The sequence below is a fragment of the Heptranchias perlo genome, chromosome 12 (genome assembly GCF_035084215.1).
Source record: "Heptranchias perlo isolate sHepPer1 chromosome 12, sHepPer1.hap1, whole genome shotgun sequence".
Lineage (NCBI taxonomy): Eukaryota > Metazoa > Chordata > Chondrichthyes > Hexanchiformes > Hexanchidae > Heptranchias > Heptranchias perlo.
In genome coordinates, this window is record NC_090336.1 from 55,388,931 (window position 1) to 55,412,611 (window position 23,681).

The 23,681-nt window shown below is 38.7% G+C and overlaps 1 protein-coding gene across 5 annotated transcripts in view; it reads left to right on the forward strand.

Annotated features, from left to right (window-relative positions):
• ano1a (anoctamin 1, calcium activated chloride channel a) overlaps positions 1-14,706 on the forward strand; it is a 182,816-nt gene extending 168,110 nt beyond the window's left edge. For all 5 annotated transcript variants that reach the window (XM_067994135.1, XM_067994136.1, XM_067994138.1 and 2 more), the window contains 3 exons: positions 8,367-8,551; positions 9,737-9,842; positions 13,980-14,706. In XM_067994135.1, coding sequence (XP_067850236.1) covers positions 8,367-8,551; positions 9,737-9,842; positions 13,980-14,246 — 558 coding nt within the window. In that variant the 3' untranslated portion in view covers positions 14,247-14,706. The remainder of the gene's footprint in view (positions 1-8,366; positions 8,552-9,736; positions 9,843-13,979) is intronic.
• Positions 14,707-23,681: the final 8,975 nt, after the last annotated feature.

Consider the following 23,681-nt stretch of genomic DNA (forward strand, 5'->3'; position numbering starts at 1 on the left):
AGATTGGATTGAGAGAGAGAGAAAAAAAGACACAGGAAAAGTTTCTTAAAAAAAATTTAAAATGTAACATTTTTAAAATCTCCAACAATTAAAAGGAATGAGACACCATACTTGTAAGAGTTAATTTTCAGTGCCAAAGAGGTTGACTGGCATTAATTAACACTGATCAGGGATTGCCGCATTTAACTGCATCTGCCCCTCGCCTGAAGCTGCTGTACCATTTGAGCATAAATAATGAGTGCCATTAGCCTCACTGTTATTTTGACAGCAAATTCTGGCCCGTTAAGTTTATGTGCGCCGCCTTAGGTTGAATTTTACATCCTCCTGATCTGGTTATAACTTGAAAGTCTAGACAATGTAACTGTAATACTATGACATAATAAAAACTGTTAGGTCTAGTAAAGCTAGTCTTTAAATTTATACCAAATATTTATAGTTGCTGTAGTTAACTGCTGGTTGGTGCAGCAAGTTAGTACGATGTCTTTTTTTCACACATTGACGAGTAAAAACTTCCAATTCTGAGTGAGTAGCAATCCAGCACAAAATTGTCCATAATTCAATACTAATTGGCAGTAAGGACAGAAGGTATGAAAAATGAAACATAGGAATTGCTAGATGGAAAAAGACAAAAATCCATCTGGTTTGCCTTCTACCATCCTGGTAGTTGCATGATACAAAAATAATGGAGTTGTTGACTAATCCTAGCAATTGATCTCTATCAAATCGCTTACAACGGACCCAGATATGCAGTGAGGAAAACCCCAGTGGTGGAGAGTTTTGGAACCATAGATCCAAAGTCACCTTTTTCCTCCCAAACATGCTACACTTACCATATGTCATGTCTCAAATAGCTCATAATATCCTTGCCTAACAAAACTATCAATCTCAGTTTTGAAAGTTTCAATTGACCCCCAGCCTCAACAGCTTTTTGGGGGAGACTGTTCCAGATTTCCACTATCCTTTGTGTGAAGTGCTTTCTGACATCACCCCTGAACGGCCGAGCTCGAGTTTTAAGGTTTGCCCCCTTGTTCTGAACATGAAATTGCACAGACTGGCGATCCAATTTTTGAGTGAAAATTTGCCAGGGGTATCTTGGCAATTGTTTTAAAAGCTGAGAACAAAATCTGTATGTATAGATATAGACTGATATCAGATTGAGTGTGAGGATATGATGTTTTATAACAATAGGGATGTTACTTGCCATATAAGACACAACATATTATCTGGGTTATTAATCTACAGTGACTGACCAATTCTGTTTGGTCAAGTCAACAAATTGTGATGGGACAAGCTTTACCGAAAGTAAGGATGACACTCCCAGAAAGTCTGTGCTATACCCTAGACTTTTAATACATAGAATTCCCATTCCCTCCATTCTGCCATTGATTGCAGTGGCTTCAGCTATCTTTACCCTGGTCTCTGGAACTCCCTCCCTAAGCCCTTCTGTGTCTCAGCTTCCCCATCTTTATACCCTTCTCAAAACCTATCTTTTCAGCCAACTCTCCTATAAAGGAGAGTCCATTCCCTTCCTCCTTTGTGAAATGCCAGAGGTTGTTTTTAAATCTTAGACACAATATGAATGTAAGCTATTATAATATACAGGTCACTTTTTCTGTGTGAACTGTATAATTTATGTTTTCTAATTGTAGCAAGTTAAAAGCAACAATAGGAAGTACTTTACATTTCAGTAGCAACTAAAGATTGTACAAGTAAACTTTTTAAACGTAATGGCCCGTAATCGCTCTGAGCGGCAAACCAGCAGTGCTCGCTGCTCAAGAGATTTAAATTCACCCATTAAGTTGCCACGTTCTTTTTGGTGGCAACTTCCTTGAAATCAGAGCTCAAATAAGCAGCAGTGTTCTTTCCTGGGCGCTGTCAGCGGGGAAAGGATCGCTGTCTTGCTGTCCCCTCAACCAATCAGTTTGAAGCAAGCCAGGTGGTGAAACTGATTTGACAAACCACCCAGACCAGGAAGTGCTCGATAAGGTTAGTAAATCTATATTCTAAAATGAGATAGAGAAAGCAAAATGGCGAGGGTAAGATTTAAAGACCAAAATGTAAGACAGTTTTTTTAATTTTTAAATTTTTTTTAAAACAATTTTTGTTAAATGTCCAAAAAACATGAAGTCCATTTACTCCTGATTTTAATAGTTTTGAGTTAATTTTCAGTGCCAGAGGTTGTTTGGCAGTCATTAATACTTACCATGCCATTAAGTTAGTTTAGACCTAAAAAAAACTTTCTTTTTTGTGGCAAGATTAGTTAGTTTCCAGCTGAGCAAGTTGGCACTGGTCCGATGATTACAGCCGGCAAGGTCCCTTTAACGCAAAGCTTTCACAACACTGGTGAATCAGGAACAGCAAATTCTGGATTTCCACGTTTGACTGCGCTTGTGCGATCACTGGAACTTGCCCTTCGATTTGCCTGTTAATAACAGTGAACTCTGTTCGGCTCACCATTACTTTACGAGCAATTTCCGGCCCATTACATTATAGGAACATAAAATTCAGGATTAGACAAGATGATTATGGTTCCACCTGGACAGTCCCATTATCTAGGAAATGTATCCCATAATATGTTTCATCCCCTCAATCAAATTTTCCACCAAGTACTTACCCAACTACCTCTAAAACTGGCCTATATAATCAGGCCCCACTACTTCCCCTACCAGTCCATTCCATAATTCACCACTGTGTAAAGTAGTTAAAACTAAACCACCTTTCCACCCTCGCTCTTCTAAATTTGAGCCAATGCCTCTTTTTCCTTCTGTGGCGGCGTTAAACATATTGATGTTTATCTTGCCTATACCCTTTACTATCTTGAATGCTTCAGTAAGATCACCCCTGAGCCTTCTCTTCAATATAAACATTCTCACCGTCTACAGCCTTTCCGAATAACTCAAGTACCCAATCCCAGCCATCAACTTAGTTGCTCTTTGCTGCACCTTCTCCAGTGCCTGAATGTTTGGTTTTTTTTCACACAATATGGTGACCAGAAGGAAACCAGACCAGCAATCTGTACAAACTCTGAATCACTTGCTGAGATACCACTAGCTACACAACCCAAGATCCTATTGACTCTCTTGACTGCTGCACACTGCTAATAGCTTCAGTAATCCAGCCGCCAGTACTGCAAAATCCCTCTCCTGTGTTGGATCCCATTTACCTCACACTGCCACTGTTTGTTATTCTTTCCCAATCTCATGACTTGGCCTTTGTCCACATTAAATGAGATTTGCCACTCACCAGTCCAAGTCCCAATTATATCCAGGTCCTTCTGTAGGTGATCAGCCTGTTCCTTGTTTACAATCCCTCTGTTTGGCATCATCTGCAAACCTGGAGAGTTTTGTTTCTGTTCCCACTTAGATTGAATTATATCTGATCCAAGTATCAATGTACATTGTAAACAGCGCTGATTCCTGCAGTACCTCACTAATCACCTACTTTACCAAATCAGCTCCACATACTCCCTTTTGCTTTCTCTGCTTCAGCTAATTTTTGATCCACGTTCATCAGGATATTCTCAAGGGGAAGGGAGAGAAATTTTCTCTTATGCATGACAAAACCATAAATCCCTTCTTACAAATGGCTTTATGATTTTGTTATCTATATTGCACAGAGAAACTCTTTGCTTCTCCTAACCCCCAGGTAAATGGATAAAATAACATGACTTATTCTCTTTGCATGCATCTCCATCTGGTCAAGTGGAATCTGTGATAACCCAAGGACACTTGCATTGCTGTGTAACAAACTCAAAATAGTTCTCGCTGGATGATAAGTGGGTTAGTCTGAATCAATAAAAACCACGGAAACATAATGAGGAATATTTAATTGTGTTAGCTCAGGAATTCAAGTATTTTTCTGGTACGATAATTTGGCTAATTTAAACATGTCAACCATTTTTAGGTCTCCTGTTTAATATTTAAGATGTCTCTGCTGCAAGCAGATGATGCTCCGTGATTCAGTGTTAAGGTAGTTCCAGCCAAAGAGAGAGGATTAAATAATGTTATGTGGAGGAAATAGGTTACTTGTTAAACTTTTTATGCAGGTTATCTGAAATGCTGTCCATTCATTTAACCAGAAACATGGGGACAGAACTGGAACATGCTGAAGTACCCTGACACACAGACCTATTTGTACTTGATATTTAAAATTAAGGATATTTACTTAATGCATAACAATATTGTACTTGTACCATAATTACATATTTTCAAAACATTGGGTTGAAACCATGCTGTGCCATATTAATATTGAATGCAATATTCTGTTCGTGAAGTTTCTTTGTCTATTTCACTAAGTCTTCATTTGAAATAGTGGGAAAATGAACTTTATATAAACGTATTAGCACCTGCCTTACTAATAATGCACAGGGTAATTGCAACCCATATATCTTTTAAGAAATACTAACATTCCACCTCGCCAATGAAATCCCGATGGGGGAGGGGGCTTCTTTGATGCAATTAATTTTGTCATGCAGTGTAACAGTCGGCAACTATTGTAATTTAGTTTAAAATCTTAAACTGGTGTGCAGCTTCAGTGCCTGAGATCACTGAAGCAAAGTTAATTAAATCACAGTTAGAGAATCACCAAGTTAATGAATTAAAACCACGGATTGTCCATGAAGTAAATGCTTTAATATTTGCTTCCAGTAATATTATGTGGAGGGATCAGGTTACTTGTTAACCTGCTTACACTGGTTATACCATGTGTTGTCCATGCACTGAACCAGAAATATGGAGACAACAGCTTGTGCAGGGAATAGAAAGAACAAGTACCCTGAGACAGACTCTTTTGTACTTAATATTTACAATTATGGATGTGTTTACGTAATGAATACATCTTTTCAAAAGCATGGTATTGAAATCACGCTATGCCATATTATTACTGAATGCATCAATCTGTTCACATTAAAATAGATAAAGGAACTTCATAAGTCTTTAGAAGTCAGAACTATTTCAAAGTTTTTTGCTTTTGTTACAATTTTACGCCAAGCCATGTGTTTGGTGTACAGATATTCATTGCATCAAGAACGAAAATAACACGTTTCCTCACTTGTTCAACCTCCATGCACAGTTAAATAATCCACCATCATCACACTGTGCTTTTAAGAATTTAACCCCTCCCCCACAACCATATTCTGGATCATCTCCATTCTTTTCATCCCTGTCATCAGCAGCAGTTCATTCTGGACCCCAAGAAAGGATTATCAGTTGATGCCTCTATTTACAAAGCATTTTTTTAAAATTAAGGTGTCCAGGCTTCAGTTTTCTTTTGGAATCATCACCTTCTGTGAGTTTTAATTTTACAACTGAGGTTGATTGAGGCCGGCATCACTTCGGTTGGTTCCTTAGTGAAATGGAATCATTTCAAAGACATTAGTGTTTTCTCCTGTTCTAGGAAGACTGACTCTTGCACATTCCATTTCAAAACAAATTAGTTTTGGTAGAAGAATGTAGGTTTTGGTACCCTGTTGGTTATGGTACTGTACCAGCAACCCAAAGGTAGTGAGTTCAAATCCCACCATGGCAAGTTGTGAACCCGAATTCTGTAAATCTGATGATTTGTGGATAGCACCAGAAAATTACTATGAGAGTGGCCAGAATATGTTTTTAAAAACTCAACTGGTTTACTAATGCTCTTCAGAGAAGGGAGCCTGTTTACCCCTTTGTGGTCTGGCCTAAATATGTCTACAGTCTTGACTCTAAATGCCCAATGAAGTGGTCCCCACCATCTCAGAATAATTAGGGATTGGCAATAAATCTGGCCTTGCCAGTGTTGGCCCATATCCTGAGAATTTTTTTAAAATTCCATTCTCATTGTTATCCAGTTTCCTCTTAAGTCTCTGTATTAGTGCTACAGTTAATGACTCGGGCACTGCCTCTCTTTTCATGAATTCAGGGGAATGCTAGAGCTCTGTCCTCTCCTTCATATCTTCCCCATTCTTTCTTCATTTCCATGACCTTCTCTACTCATTATTTGACTCCATCCACTCTTGCTGAGCTTCCTTCAGGTCACAAATCCTCAGTCCAAACAACCTCTAGCCATGATGGTGTGGGGCAGACTTGATGGACCGGCTGATCTTTTCCTGCCCATCAATTTTGTATGTCCCAGTGCTTTTACAGTTCTGTGGCTGAATCACCACATCTTGATCCCCCTCCTTGCCCTACGGAGGTTTGCAAATCTTAGTATTTTGGATTTTTCAAGCAGTTGATTCATAGCTGTTGACTAGACTTATGAAAGACATCAACTCTCCTTGATGGCACTATCCTTTGACCTCCTCCTTCATCTATTAATTTTCTGGCCTCACTCTCTTACCTCCAATGGTGCTCCTACGTTTCCTCAAGCTCCAGAAGCTTTGGTTTCCTCTTTCACACCAAATTCTTCTTTTTCCTGTCAATACATTAATTTTCTCTAAAGCCTACACAGTATGTACATAATTTGAGATGGCATTTCAACATAGTTGCAAAACCTGTACCAATCTAATTGGGATTAGAAGCCTTTCACTTTGGCAGCCACAAAATGCCAACTGAAGCATTGCAGATACAGTATCTTGGGGTGCAATGTGTGTGGTCTGAATGCTGTATTGCCAACACCATACCCTGTTGGGAGGCTCATAGCTTGTTGTATGCATACTATGGGCATTCAATTAATTTGAGTTAGCCAACTAAAGACTAACATACATTGACTGTCTTCCTTAACCCAGATATTCTCATCTGTTCCAATGACCTATGGGTATGGGAGACACATTGAATATTTTACTTGAGGTACAATAGAAGACATTCTCCATTTTGGGGAGAGAGAGGAATTCACCCGTCACAGGGAACATATAGTATATGCAGGCGGAGGTTGCCCAGAGTGGCATCGAACGCAGAATCAGACTTTATATGAAATAGAAAGAGAAATCTTCTTTGACACAGGATAAGGAGCAGCTCCATTGCCAATGACTAAGTAATCGAGATCACTAGGTACAACTACAATCTGTACCCTCAAGTTATCATGGGCCAGTAAGAAAAGTATTTTGCCATCCCTCTACTGCACTGCAAATTAGCAATGTTGGGTCAGATCCCAACTATATTTTTTACATAATTCAATTGCAATAGATTGAATGTTAGATTATCTAATCTTGCTAATTTTTAACTACGGTTCAGTCTCCATATACAAATCTCAATATAATGCATGTATTGTGCCAAACGTTAGAGAGATAGTGTCCTCTTGTGTGTTTGGATTCTTTTCTATCATTTTGGATCGCAGCACATTTATTTGTATATCAAGGCTGAACTATATTCAAGGAATGAAGAAGTCAGTACCTAAGGTAGACAATCTTGTAAGCCTCCATTTTTAACATTTTAGAGAGCACTGTGATCATTGTCACTCCTCAGGTACCTTTAACTTGTACAGTGATATTGTCGAGTAGGGGTTTTCAGTTCTACTTTGAGGTTATGTTTGCTTTCTTCTTCTGACAGGGCTGGTTTGTTATTAAAACTGATATTTCTCACAATGTTAACACTTTAGCTATACTACTTGTTGACTGCTTGGAAGGGCTGCTCTTTAGTCACCCAGTCTTGTGTACATTTTGGCCAACATGAAGATATCTAAATCTGGTTGAATGTTAAGTTTGAATGGCAAATATTTGAATTTATTCTTCCTAGATTTGTTTCGGTAGCATCAGCACCAAATGGTTTGTTCATGCATGGCTAGAATTTCCTCTATGCAAGACATTAATCCAACAGAAAGGGTGCTACTCAGATTTGCCGGGCTACTGGCTGATATGAAGAAATTAGAACAATGCTGATTACAGGACATGATGGTGTTTAAAATAGAAGAAGACCATTTCCAGCAGTTGAGTGGATTAAGAACGAGGGGCCATAGATACAAGATTAAATGGAAGACATTTAGAACAGAAGGCAGGAGAAACTTCTTTACATGAGAGTTCAGAGGATATGGAATTCACTTCCAGGGTTAGGGGTTGAGGCAGAAACTCTAAACATTCCAGATTGGACTGGAAAGGGGGATGAAGAAAAAGGGATTGAAGGGATGTGGGAACATAGTGGGTAAATATGATTAGAACTGTTTGCTCGTGTGGAAGGTAAACATTGTCGTGGACTGGTTGAACAGAGTGACCTATTTTTGTGTTGTAGCTTCTATTTATTTCAATGTACTTTGTGCAATAAATGTAATGATGGGGGGGGGGGTGCAGATTAACAATCTAGATTTAAGCATTCTAGAGCACTTTGTTGTTGATTATGATTTTATACCTGGTTTATGACCTCTCGGGCTTTTTTGGTCTTTTTTCATTGTTTTTATTTGCCTTTTTGTTTGGTCATACGTCTCAAGACATTAGAGTTCATTTGTTCATTTCCATTGTCCAGGCATTCGTGATCGCTTTCACTTCAGACTTCATTCCACGCCTAGTGTTTGTGTACTTGTACAGTCCAGATGGCACATTGAACGGGTTCACCAATAATACACTGTCCTACTTCAACGTCAGCCACTTTGAGGCAGGATCAGAGACACTTGAACCAATGGCACTTGGATACAAAGTTGAGATCTGCAGGTAGAATTTCTGTTATTTGAACCTCTTCAGAATGAATTTTTCCTTTGTCATTTCACATCTAGAAACAATGTTCCTACAGATTTCTAAAACTGAATATAATAAAGCAAAGTTAAAGAAATATTCATTACTTTATTCAAATCAATCTGACCCTATTATAAACCTGTCACTATTGGCCGAAGATGCTTGCTGCAGATGTTTGCCCAACACACATCAAAGCAGCTCAAACTTTAGTTTCTGATAACTATGCTCACTGCTTTGGATATTTCTATGGAACATATAAGGAATTATGAAATAAGTGTATGTTGGTGTAGTGGTTGATACTGGACTAGTAACAGATAGGCAAGTTGTGAAATTGAATTTAATAAATCTGGTCATTTGTGTGCTGACACTTTTTAAAAGCTGCTGTTTTGTCATTTTAAAAACTGGTTCACTAATGGCCTTTATGGAAGGAAATCTGGCACCCCTGTATGGTCTACCTGTGACTGCTGTCCACACTACATAGTACATTATTTTAAATGGTCGAGTCTTGATGCTTTCTGAAGTGGTCTAGCAAGCTAGTCATTGAAGGCTCCCCACCACCTTCTCAATGCAACTAGGGATGGGCAATAGATAAGTCTGGTCAGTGTCACCCACATCCTCAGAACAGATTTTAGGATAATGAAATAATTTGTCTCATCTAGCCTGTAATCTAGATCACTAAATCAAAAGAGGCTGACGCAATTGTCTATTTGATCCAAGTGGGTTAGTACATTCTGCCTGATATAAAAGACACATGTTCTGACTTCACTAAGGTCCTAGTGTAAGACATGGGTTCAGAGTTCAAGGAAAATGATATTTGTAAATTAGATTCAAATGTAGATGAGCAATACATATGGATTCATTTCCTAAAAAGATTGTAATTCTAGAACTACAATAACAAGGAAAACAGTTTCTTCTCCCCTCCAACCTCCCCAATTTTGGTCTGTGTTCTTTACTTGAATTTCTACTTAAGATGCAGTTAGGAGAATACACACTGTAAGATGTACTTGCATGGAAATCAGATGTAAGCAAGTTCCTTATTCAAATCCCTTAAATATTTATTGTATATTTTTACTGCTATCAATAAGTGGTTATCAGCATCGTTCTCTGTCACATATATAGGATTACACTATTTAGTATTTGATATTTGAAAACATGTCGTCTTAGGTACAAAGACTACAGAGAGCCTCCATGGTCTTCTCAGCCGTATGATCTGTCAAAGGAATTCTGGTCTGTCTTAGCAGCCAGACTGGCTTTTGTCATCATTTTCCAGGTAAGTAGTTTGAAGCACTGCCCCTGTTAGCTGATCGTACAATACTAGTACTGGTCCTTTTAAAGTAAGGCTTATACCTCCAAGCTCATCTTCCATAATGAAGGGCAATGCAGGAAAGAGGGCAGGCCCAGGGAGGTGGGATGGTGGGGATAACATGATTAAACCGGGGTGGGGGGGGGGGGAAATAATCATTTAAACTCTTGTGTTGAAAGTTTTTTCATTTTATTATCTATCTATAAACATAATATTGGCCCAGAAATTGCTCTGAGCGGCAATCCAACACTGCCCGCTGCTCGTTTAGATTTAAATCTCACCCACAAAGTGTCCATGGGCTTTTCAGCGGTAACTTCCTTCGATGGTGAGCTGAAACAAAGTGTAATGTTCTTTCCTGTGCTTCTCTGAGCTGTGAGATTGGTTGAGGGCACAGAGATCCTTTCCTTAATCAGCCTGTAGCATTATTGACAAGCCACATAGTGAGAACAAGGAAGTGAAGCATCCTTCACGGACCGTGCAGACTAAGAACCAGGAAGCATCAGATAGAATAGTAAATTCACTATAAAATCAGTTAGAGAAAGCAAAATGAAGAGAGTCTGATTAAAAGACAGATAAACGAGACAAATATTTAAATGTCCAAAAACTGTTAAAATTAGGAGGAACGAGACTCCATTTTTTTTTTAAAAGCTCGTTTTCAATGCCAGAGAGGTTGTTTGGCAGTCATTAATACTTACCACGCTGTTAAGTTTTTCCAGTGTACCTTTTTTAATGGACAGATTAATTAATTTCCAGCTGGACAGTGCAGCAAATTTGCGCTGGTCCATTCATTCAGCCAGCGAGAGCTCCTACCTGCTCAGCTTTCAAACACACAGGGCAAATGGTAGATCAGTTTCCGTGTTTGACTGTGTATATGCGCTCGCCAGAACTTGTTCTTTCATGTTCCCTGAAATAACAGTAAGCACTGTTAGCCTCGCCATTATTTCATAAGCAGTTTCTTCGCCATTAAGATCAGAACATGAGCTGCGTGTTCCATTGAAAAATACTCTAAATATTCCAGTGGACATTCACCTTAAAATGTCCACATGTGGCTGTTACTCTTTACCTGAAACTTTCATGTGACAATAGGTGACACTCTAATGATTTTTCAATGTTAATCTGATTACTGATCTGTAACACTCCCTGTAATGCCAAATATACTGGGCCAGAACTTGCACAGAGCGGCGAGGCAATGCTCGCTGCAGCTCCTGCGAATTAAATTAAGGAATGTACATACTGCGGTCTCTCTGGAGTTGACTTGCTTGATTTTTGAACTGTGTTTTTAAAAAAAAATTGTGCGCTATCAACCCAGCCTCTGAGCAGCGTGAGTTGATACGCGTGGAACAGTCTGTGAGAATAGAAGACACGCCCACAAAATCTGTCAGGAAGAGAAGTCCTGCCCACAAGCAGACTTCATTCATTTAAAGTTAGTATTCTGGATGTCATAGTAAATTTTTTTTTAAAATTTTTATAAAAAGCCAAAGAAATAATTAGAGACAGAAGGGAAAAGTTTTTTTTTAATTCATTTTTTTAATGACCAAAAACTGTTAAAATAAGGAGTAACGAGACTCCACATTTCTAGAAAAATTAATTTTAAGTTGTTTGGCAGATATTAAGACATGTGCTTTTAAAACTTAGTTTAGACCGTATCTGTTTGGCATAATTAGTTACTTTCCAGCTGGGTGGATGAGCAAGTTTGCAGATTTTTTTTCAACGATTTCTCCGATTGCAGCTTACAGTGGCCCTTTAATTTGTAGCTGTCAAATCGCCAGCAAACCAATAGGAGCAAGTTCACTATTTCTACGTTTTAGTGTGCATGTACATGTGGGAACTTGCTCTTTCAATTCGCCATTAAAAATGGAGAGCGCTGTTGAGCTCCTCCGTTATTTCGGGAGCAAGTTCTGCCCCATAATTTTTTTTAAATGCTTGCAGTCTTTGGTGTGCTGTTGCAGATCTCCCACCATTGGGGGTGCTGTGACACAAGTGGCCCAGATCTGCCCACCATTTTGTTTTCCTGCAGGTAAGTTTTTTTTTCAATTTTCATTTAATCTATTTTAATTTAAATTTTTTTAATTTTACGTATTGACCATTTTTCTGGGAGCCTCTTGCTTCCCCTGTTGCCAATCCTTGGCCACTGCCTCCGGCCTGCACCCTTGGGCTTCAATTTTGGTCCACCTCTCTCGGACATAATGTCAGTCTCAGCTGCCACCTCTGGCCGCCAGCCTCTGGGGTCTATTGACCATCTTGGCCTGCCTCCCGCCCCCGTGATTTGGTGCCTTCAGGGATCTCTGGCCGCCCAGTCTCCCTCACGACTCATGGACTTCAACCCAATCTGAAAACGTTGATGGTTGTTGTGGCCCCAAACCACTGGCTGAAATGGCAGGCAGCACCCTTATCTTCTGCAGGGCCCAAGTTACAGGCTGCGCTGTAAACATTACCCATCCCTGGACTGTTCCACTCCCTGTTGGTGTCTCCTTCCGTGCCCCCCCCCCCCCCACCTCCCCCACAAAATCGAGGAATGGGAGTGTAAATTCAATGGAAAGACACTAAAAGGTGTGGATGAACGACAAGACCTAGGGGTTCAAATACAAAATTCTCAAAGTGCTGTTAGATAAAGCCATATAAGGAGTCAATAGCATTTTGAGTTTTATAAATAGGGACATGAAGTACAAGGCTGAAGCGGTAATGATGAATTTACACAAAATACTGGTTAGGCCACAGTTAGAATATTGTACGCTGTTTTGTGCACCCTATTACACAACAGATATTAAAGCCAAAGAACGTACAGCATAGGTTTGCCAGGAATGGAAGACTATGTAGTTCTGAAGAGACACTTGAGATACAGGGACAATTTCCACTGGAGTAGAGAATGCTGCTAAGAAATTTGTGTTTAAAATTATGAAGGGTTTTGATGAGTGAATAGGGAAATATTATTTTACCCTGGTTGGGGAATCCGTGGCGATGAATGAACATAGGAACAGGAGTACGCCATTCAGCCCCTCAATCCTGTTCAGTTAGTATCGTGGCTGATCTGAATCAATTTAAAATCCTCATTGAGAGTGAGGAAAGAGATAAGAAATTTTGTTTGAGGGTTGTTGGTGCATGGAATGTTTTGCCATAGGGAATGGTTAAAGCAGAGACCATAGCCTCTTAAGAAAAAATTGAATAAATATGTGAAGCAGAGGAAGATACAGGGCTACAAAGAGTGTAGAATTCGTTTTTTGGATTGATCTGGTAAACAGCCAGCACAGAGACAATGACCTCCTTTTCTATATGCTAAATTTCTAAAACTTTCCCTCTCCTTTTCTCCACCCCCCTCTATTTTTGTCTCCAACTGGGACCTTCACGCCAGCCCCACTCACCATCCTGTCACATCAGTACTCTTAAAATTGGTGCCCATGCTGCTCAAAGATTATTTTTAGCTCGATGACCCAGCCACAAGCTCAAATATCCCAGCCTTACTCTGAACCGCATATCCCCATTCCTATCAAATTTTCCAGACCCACTGAGTTTTTATGCATCCTGCATCAATCTCACTTTTTACCTCCTCCTTGCCCTTATGCACCATCCCCAAACCCAACCCCATTCCTGCCCAGTCATATTTTTGTCCACGCATTATTTTATCACCCCCTGTTCCTCTTTACTTAATTTCATCCCTGTTTTCAACCCTCAATTCCCTACCCACTTTTTTCTAATTGTCCTATTCTGGGTCTCTTTTAATCCCTATCACACTGTTTAACTCCCAATTGTGCCTTTTTTTGGCTCTTTAATTCCTACCTCATTCTTAACTCCCCCTCCCCCTTATTCTCCCTCTTTTTATTTAATGCCTAACCAGCTCTTCAGTTACCATCAGCAATGCTACGTGAGATTTACTGGTTTAATTTCAGTGGTTCAATTTTTATAAATAACTTTTTTGAGGCAGGCATAAAGAGCTTGATGTCAGCAAATTTGTTTGAACTGAAGCTGAAATTAAAGGAGACATACTGTTTTTTTGAAAACTTACTTTCTCATCTCTTTAGATCTCCTTGAGCCATGCAATATTCTTGAATTTGACATCAGCACTTTTCCTGTACAGTTTTACTAACAGTCCCTCATGTGTTTTCACAGAACCTAGTTATGTTTATGAGTGACTTTGTGGACTGGATGATACCAGACATTCCAAAGGAAATCAGTGAACGTATGTCTAAAGAAAAGTTATTAATGGTGGAGCTTTTCCTGAAAGAAGAACAGACCAAACTGCATATAGTGGAGGCACTTTCTTCACAAGAAAAAGAGAGGAGAATGGAAAACTTTGACGAAGGCCCCAAGGAAAATACGCCAGAACTATCAGAAAACTGCACGGGAGCACAGACTCTTCCCACTCACATCTTATAAATGCAGAAAAAGGAAGCAGTTTAGAACTGATGCTTTAAAGTAAACCTAAGTTTCTTTTGTTGGGGCATTCCACAATATGGCAAGATGTCACTTGAAGGAGCAGCAAAAACTTGATCTGTATTAACAGCACCTTTGGTGAAACGGCTTGAGTTTGCTGTTGTTCATGTTGCCATTTTGAAAATGTTGATGCAAGAACCACTTTCTTTACAGATGAGGCGGACCATGATTTGACTGTAAAAAAAAATTATATTTTTACACAGTGCAATGCAGGGAGTGTCACTTTTGTATTCCATAGGAATGTTATTTCAGATATTTTCCATTTCCTAAATAACAGTACAAGCAAGCTTAGCCTTCAGCTTGGAAAAGAAGTCGTAGTGATGATGGCAACGGTTTCCTTTTTTTGCCAAAATTAAAGTGTAATGTGCTTTTTTTAATTATAAATATTTATGATTAGTAATAACGAGTCTCCTCTTGTTTCTTAGCCATTTGGGTAAAGGCAGTTTCCCCTCACCCCCCCCCCCCCCCCCCCCAAATTTAAAATGTTCTGTAATTTGAACAAAAAAAGTGGCAACTTCACTTCAAAGCAAGGTTCCTGTTGATTGCGAACACAAAATGGGGATAACATTTAGAGGGAAGCAATTGGGGAAAAGTAGTAGTAATCAGGAATTTTTAATTTATTGCTTTAGTTGTGGATTGAGGTAATAATCCAGACAGCATGGCATTTGCATGGTCAGCTTTGCTACTCTATACACATTATCCTACTGTTAGTTTGAGCATTTATGTGATCAATGGAAAATCCTGGAATAGATTCCATAGCAATACTGTCCTTTTAACTTCATCCCAAGCACTACTGAAATGAGCATATAGAAGAAGTCCTGCCCTAGCTAGTTTTACACAGGATACTGCTAGCTTGATGGCAGTGCTCACCAATGCCAGGATGTTTTACAAACCCAATTTCCTTTTGAAGTAATGAAACCTGCCATGGTTCAATTCCCATTTCACAAAGGGACTTTAGTAAGAAATTTTAAGTGTGCCTTTTCTAAAATCACCCATAAGGAAACACTGGGTTGTCCCAGTGTCATTCACAAAAGTGCACCCTTTTTAGAGGGGTACAACTAATAAACACCCAAATCATACAAAAGACAACAGAAACTTATCAAATTAAATCATATTATTGGATTTTAAGTATAGTTAGCTTCAAATTATGCACCTTAACTTTTATAAATGCCAGCAGGCCCCTGATTAAGTGTAAACCATTTACTAATTGAGTAGATAGGTTATTAGCATTGAATGATATGATTGGCTGAATGAAGAGGATTAATTCCTGGTGGTGTCCCAAATTCTAAGAATTGTTTCTAAAAATAGTGGGGACACGTTTTAGGATCCCATTTCAAATTGAGGCAGAATTGCATCCAGTAGACTTTCTGGATAATACTGTTCTGATACAGGAGACTTTTGTTTAAAGCAAATAGACCTTTTAATAGGCCTTCTACTGTCTCTCTTTTTCTCTCCCCCTCCATTTTTTTCTCTCTCTCTCTCCCATTTTCTCTCCTTCCCATTTTCTCTCTCTCCTACAGATCAAGAATGAAACTTAGGCTATAGTTGCAAATTTTATTTTTTTCTTAAAAGGATCTCATGACTAGAATTAAAATGGTGCCATTGACAGCTGTTATAATGGGAGTCAGGTGGTATGGGGAGGTATCGATTTACTGCTGTGGGCACCAAATTAGAAAAGTGTCATTTCAGATTTCATAAAAGCTACTTTAATGTCACTGTTGGAAATCTACACACTTTACGTTCAATTTTTAAAATTAGGAACTTTTAAGTAATGAGCACTTTAGTGTGTGTAACTCTTGTAATTTGTTTATTGTTGTAATTGGATTATAACCAAAGATCAACATTATCTATCTTAACTGGGGTGAATTTCACTATATCGAGGATTGCCACCTGTAACACTGTACCTCAGCTGTATAGTATTTCCTTCATTTAATGCATTGAGTAATAACCCACCGTGGTGTCGTGAGTAGTCCATAGATTTTATTTTTGCACAACTTTATGCATTATTGGCTGCTAATATATTTATCTAATCATTTTTCCATGTCTGTCCAGCAGCTCATACAGATGCTTTCTGATTAGTGTTTCTATTCTGTGATTGATCTCTATAGTGTAATTTCTGATTGGTCAAAAATGACCAATCACATTTTACCAATACTAATTCTGGTGACGCAACCACCTTGAAAGTCCCCCACATGCCAGCCCCTATTAAATGTTATAATCTACCTATTTAACTTTAACACTGACATTTCCTTCCTGAAATGAATACAACTGATGTAAATTAATGCCCCTGTTGCAGTTTGGGCTTTTCCCAATACCTTTGTTCAGTGAGTCTGTAGTTTTGATAAAGCAGATTTGAGTCCCTTATAAACCAAAATGATCTCTGCTGAGTATAAGTTAGAATAGTCGAGGTCTAGCAATTACTTCTGAAACATGGTAAATAGTTCACTGCATAATGCATTCTCCCATAACTTCAGAGGGTGTACAAGTAATGCTCTACTAGATCACTTCATACAGGTTTAAACACTATACTTATTCAGATTTAAAATTTATATGGCAAGTTTCAATTCAGCATAAAAATCAAACTTGCACGAACTGGATTGACTAGTCAAAAACAAAGACAGCTTCCATAATTCTTGTAGCTCCTTACAGCGTATTCTTGAATGGTTTCTGGTGTCTGTTGTTATCAGAGTTCCTATTTTTGCCCTCTACAAATGAGAATAGGTGAATAGAAGACTGCCCTGAGGGGGTCTGGATTATCAGGATATCTTCTTTGATGTAGAAGCAGTCTCTTTTGAAGATTGTCTGCTTGGATACAGTTTGTAAAGACAGATTTTACACTAAGGTAGACAAAGTGGTAATAGCTTGAAATTGTTGCTTCCTTTGGTAGGTTTCCTAGAGGCTGTACTTCAAACCTGCTCACATTGTAAATTACATCTCCATCCATCATTGATGGGGCCATTTGTTTGTAATGCGTTCATTTCAAACAAATAGTCCCAACAAAGTAACCTTATCCTCATTGTTTTCCAAACATAAGACATTATCCTGTTACTAGCAGATTGACTTAAGTTTAAAAGTGGAAGTCGAGAGACAAAAGCCTCCATTTTTGAGCTTAGTTCAAAGCCATACAAAATAGACCACGATCTGTTTCCATCACAGTCCCCACCCCAAATAGCCTTTGCTGTTCAGAGCCACCTCCTTGGGCATTGCCCTACCTGAGTATTGGGCATGGCATCAGCGTGTACTGCCCACTGTTGGGTATTATGTACATGCAGCCTCCCAGCTATCCACTTTCAGCCTGACCAACACAGAAGATCCATTCATTTGTAATAAGAGAATTTTGAACAAAACTGCAAATATGCATTGAATTTTTACATGTCAGAAAATCAAGCTGCTTTCCTTTTTTATTTGCTCTATTTCTCTCTCTGCTCCATTCTGTTTTGTTTTTTGTCTAATTGCAGGCTGTTTGATTACCTTTTTTTTCTTGCAATTTTTCTGAACGAAGCAGCTAATTTTGTAGGGGACAGTTTCTCTATATTGTATTTTTGAAGCATTTTTTTTAAACAAAGGTAGTGGGAACTGTTTTGAGGTATGTGTAGAATGGGTGTCCTATAAAGTTATGATGCATAATTTTGCTGTTGGTGAGGCCATTTGGCTAATGTCTTTCACCTGAAACCATTCTTATATTGGGTAGAAGCTTCCCTATCAGAGGGAAAAAAAGTAAATCAGAAACTACATAAAGTAGCGAAGAAAGCATCAACCAACCCAAAATTAGACATGTTCAAAGTGAATGGAGAATTGAATTTCAAAATAACAAAATCTAATAATTAGCAGAATTTCTTTTTTTTAAAAAAAAAGTAAATTATTTCCCTTAATTATATTTTGATTTTGTGTTTTAAAAAAAAAAAAATCCATGCAATTCTTGGAAAGTGGTATAGCAAAATGACAAGTCAATTGGAGGTGATGTAATAAGTGTGGACTATTTGAGAATGCATTGAGTGAAGGATGTTACAAGCTGCATTTCTGTTCTGCACATCAGTGCACAGTTTGAAGGACTGCTTGTAAGTAAACATTTAAAATTTACTGCATTTAAATAGATTTAAGTTTCCCTTTTTTAGCAAGATTCCTAAGCATCTTATTAGAGAGGGGGAACTTTAAGTTCTGCTGAGTACTGTAGGAGGAGCAGTATTGTACGGTAATCAGTCACATGTAAAACCAATAGAACTGAAGTTCAGATGCCGTTTCAATGTTCTGATGTTGGCTGTAGATTCTGCTTTTCATTCTGCTGGGGTATATTGCCATGCAAACCCTTTTATAGCTCTTAAAACAAAGAACTTGTGGCCACAAAGCCCGCCCTTATTAATTTCTAGATCATCCTTCTGAAAGCGATGATAAAGTTGCTACCAGTTAACATGTTTTATTTTAACATTTCTGTTTATTAAGGACTACATTTGGGACACATTATTGTTTTGCTTGTACAACCTTTACCCTTTGGCAAGAAATAATATTTAGATCCTTTCCTCAATAGATTTTGGAGGGGGAAAAAATAAATCTCATCATTCTTTAAACAAAAGTCTAAACCATTGTGCACTGAAATTTTGTTTACAGTTCATGTGTGCTTATATATATTATATTTGTGCTAATGCACATTTAAAATTGTGGAAATGGGGCAGATAACATCTTGTAGAATTCTGAAAACCATAAAAAGTCCCACCCTGTTCATATATTTTTTTGTGCAGAACCATTCATAGTCCTGACAGGATTATTGGGCATTCTCATTTGCACCTAAACTGTGATCCTAAGTTTGACAATATGTTGAAGTAATATCCTGTAAAAGAAGCACAAGTATACATTCAATAACCCAATCTAAGCAAATTCGTGGCAATTTTTTACTGTGCTCAACTTGTTACCATGTCCCAATTTTGCTCCTTACATAATCAGTGTACTAATGATATAACCAATTCTGTTGTAAGCAAGTCTTCTAATAAGCAACTATTTTCTTATCCTGATCTATACTATATCGCAGGATTCCACTGTAGTGGTATTCTAATGATTTTGACATATAATTTTATCTTTATACAACTATGGCAATAATATGAACAATGAAAATATGCTGGAAAAAATAAAGTACAGTTTTAGGGTTTTTAATCTAAGATGTCCTTTTTCCTATTCTGTACCAGAGCACACCTCATACATACTGCAACTACTATGTAGCACTGATTTCAATGCATCACTTTGTATTCACTCCGCTTTCTAAATAGGATATGTGCTTAATGATGTGATAACACGACTCAACTCTCATTCTCCAGTTATAACCTCTTGTTCATCCTAAATGTCTATCCCTCTCGGCGTATCAATCTCCCCATACAAATAGGATTATTCACAATCTTCGAGGAGGCTGTTCATTTAAAGTTTAAATTCCTCATCTCTGAAATAATCCCTCTCCACTCTGCTCTAGATCAGGACTTTATTCTAGTCATATTGCTTTTTTTCCCCCCTCCTGTTGTCAGCAATCATAGCAAAGAAAGTTTGGTCCTGAATGATATTTGGTGATATTCATGCACTGCCCAGGTTTTGTAGGGAAGTGTTTTTTTGAGAGAGAGACACTTATACCTCCACAGCTTGTGGCAAAAAAGCTTTGCCAAGTTTTTGGCAACACTCTTGCTTTGGGCAACAATTATGGTGTTTTCAGCCATGAGAGCCCATATTTATTTGCTTCTGATCAGCTTGTCCTCTAACTCCAATCAATGCTGGCTCTCTCTAATAGAATATCATGTGAATGCTTTCCAGGGACTGAGACCCGTCTGACCTTGAGGTGTGAAGCTTACCATAAAATCAACAAGGGTTTGATGTGACTATTAGATTTGCTGAAAGGCTATTTTTACTACAAAGCTGCGCAATGCAGATTTCCCCAGGCATAAATTTAGCTTTAATTAAGGACTGTGCACGGGACTACTCTGACCAATTTGGCATTCCACTTTAAGGGCTGAGAGCGGTTTCTGTTGTGTGAAGTGTACTGTCAAACTGCAAATGGTCATTGTTGTGCAGGATACGCAGAAGGACCTGGCAATCTACCAGATTATGAAACTCCTGTAATCATCACAAACCTGCTTAACCTGAAGTCTGGTCAGAGTCAGATGACAATGATACTGAGTATTCAACTGAAACGTTCAGCTCTTTAAACAATGTGGTGTTACCATCTCCACCAGGACAAATTTGTCATTTGACCAACAATGATATGCACGTAGAACCAGAAAAGACTCTTGCAGTCCATCTGGTGCTGGTGTCTATGAAATATCAAATCCCACAACACCTGTCATACCCCTCTAACCAGTTGCCCACTTACCTTACTTGATATTGATTTTGACTTGAATAGAAAGTTCCAGTTGTAAGGGCTACATACCAGCATAAGGCATATTACAAGTTTGAATCTTGCCTTAGATAGTCTCTCAGCTACAGCTGCGCTAAGCACTCCCATAAGCATTTGGCATGTTGGGACCTGCCCGTAATGCCCAATATCTAACTGCATGGTAGCATTACCCAGGTGCATTCTGGATTACGATGTGAACTGGATATTCAGATATGTACTTCAATTTCTTCGAAGAAATTGGACTGAGCAAATACTTGGTGAGACAAGGCTAAGTGCAAATCATTAAGTTGCTTTATTTCATAATTCATGAACATATCAATAATTATAATCATTCACTTATTTCAATATCATACAAAATAATTAACATACTACACTTTGTCAATGGAGACCGTAGCGCAGTGGGGTTGTGTTGCTAGAACAGTAATCCAGAGGCCTGGACTAATCCAGAGAATGTGAATTAAAATCCCACCATGGCCATTTGAGAATTTGTATTCAGTTTTTTAAAAACCTGGAAATAAAATCAGTAAAAAGTGAGCCTGAAGTGTTGTAAAAACCCAACTGGTTCACTAATATCCTTTAGGAAAAGAAATCTGCCCCCCTTTACCTGGTTTTGTCAATGTGTGACTTTACCCCCACAACAATGTGCTTGATGTTTAGCTGTCCTTTGAAGTGGCCAAACAAGTGGAATCAAACTACTTTTGGTTTATGAAGAAAGCCCAACACCAGGTTCTTGGTGATGGGCAACAATGTCGGCCTTGTCAGCGACGTCCACATCATAAGAAGGAATTTAAAAAGATTATATTGGTAATAGGTACATAAGAAATAGGAGCAGGAGTAGGTCATATGGCCCCTCGAGCCTGCTCTGCCGTTCAATCAGATCATGGCTTACCTTTGACCTCAATCCACTTTCCTGCCCGATCCCCATATCCCTTGATTCCCCTAGAGTCCAAAAATCTATTTATCTCAGCCTTGAATATGCTCAGCATCCACAGCCCTCTGGACTCGAATTCTGAAGTTTCACAACCCTCTGAGTGAAGAGATTCCTCCTCATCTCAGTCCTAAATGGCCAACCCCATATCCTGCACCTATGTCCCCTAGCTCTTGACTCTCCAGACAGGGGAAACAACCTCTCAGCATCTACCCTGTCAAGCCCCTTCAGAATCTTATGTTTCAATGAGATCACCTCTCCTCCTTCTAAAGTCCAGAGAGTATAGGTCCATTTTACTCACTTACCTCATGGGACAACCCTTTCATCCCAGGAATTAATCTAGTGAACCTTTGTTGCAAGTATATCTTTCTTTAGATAAGACCAAATCTGTACACAGTACTCCAGGTGAGGTCTCACCAAAGCCCTGTACAATTGTAGTAAGACTTCCTTACTCCAACTCCCTTGCAATAAAGTCCAACATGCTATTTGCCTTCCTAATTGCTTGCTATACCTGCATGCTAACTTTTTGTGTTTCTTGCATGAGGACACCTAAGTCCCTATGAACACCAACATTTAATAGTTTCTCACTATTTAAAAAATATTCTTTTTTCTACCCTTCCTACCAAAGTGAATAAACTCACATTTCCCCACATTACATGCCACCTTGCCCACTCACTTAATCTGTCTATATCCCTTTGCAGACTCTTTGTGTCCTCCTCACAGTTTACTTTCCTAGCTTTGTATCGTCAGCAAACTTAAAGACATTATTCTCGGTCCCTTCATCTAGGTCATTAATATAGATTGTAAATAGCTGAGGCCCAAGCACAGATCCTTGCGGCACCCCACTAGTTACAGCCTGCCTACCTGAAAATGACCCGTTTATCTCTACTGTTTTCTGTCCGTTAACCAATCCTCTATCCATGCTAATATATTACCCCCAACCCCATGAGCCCTTATCTTGTGAAACAACCCTTGATGTGGCACCTTACCGAATGCCTTTTGAATATCCAAATATACTACATCCACTGGTTCCCCTTTATCTACCCTGCTAGTTACATCCTCAAAAAACTCTTAATAAATTTGTCAAACACTATTTTGCTTTCATAAGACCATGTTGTCTCTGCCTAATCATATTTTGATTTTCCAAGTGCCCTGTTACCACTTGCTTAATAATTGATTCCAGCACTTTCCCGACAACTAATGTCGGGCTAACTGGCCTGTAGTCCCCTGTGTGTTCTCTCTCCCTCCTTTCTTGAATAGCAGGGTTACATTTGCTACCTTCCAATCTGCTGGGACTGTTCTAGAATTAGGGAATTCTGGAGGATCATAACCAATGCGTCCACTATCACTGCAGTCACCTCTTTTAGAGCCCTCGGATGTAGGCCATCAGGTCCGGGGATTTATCTGCTTTTAGTCCCATTAGTTTCTCTAGTACTTTTTCTCTACTGATATTAATTACTTTAAGTTCCTCACTCTTTTACCGTGAAGACACATACAAAATATCTGTTTAACGCATCTGCCATTTCCTGATTCTCCACTATAATTTATTCTGTCTCAGCCTCTAAGGGGCCAACATTTACTTTCACTACTCTCCTTTTTACATACTTGTAGAAGCTCTTACAATCCGTTTTTATATTTCTTGCTAGTTTACTTTCATATTCTATTTTCTCCCCTTATCAATTTTTTGGTCGTCGTCCTTTGCTAGTTTCCAAAACTCCCCTAATCCTCAGGCTTACTACTCTTAGCAACATTATAGGCCTCTTTTAATCTAATACTACCCTTAACTTTTGTTAGCTATGGATGGATCACTTTTCCCACAGAGTTTTTATTTCTCAATGGAGTGTGTTTTGTTTAAAAATATTGAAATATTTCTTTAAATGTTTGCCATTGTTTATCAACTGTCATACCCTTTAATTTCCCAATCTACCTTAGCCAACTCATCCCTCATACCTATGTCATTGGCTTTATTTGAGTTTAAGACTCTAGTTTCTGACTTAAGTACGTCACTCTCACAATTTCCCATTGAATTTATCATATTCTGATCACTCTTCCCCAGAGGCTCCTTTACTGTGAGATTACTAAT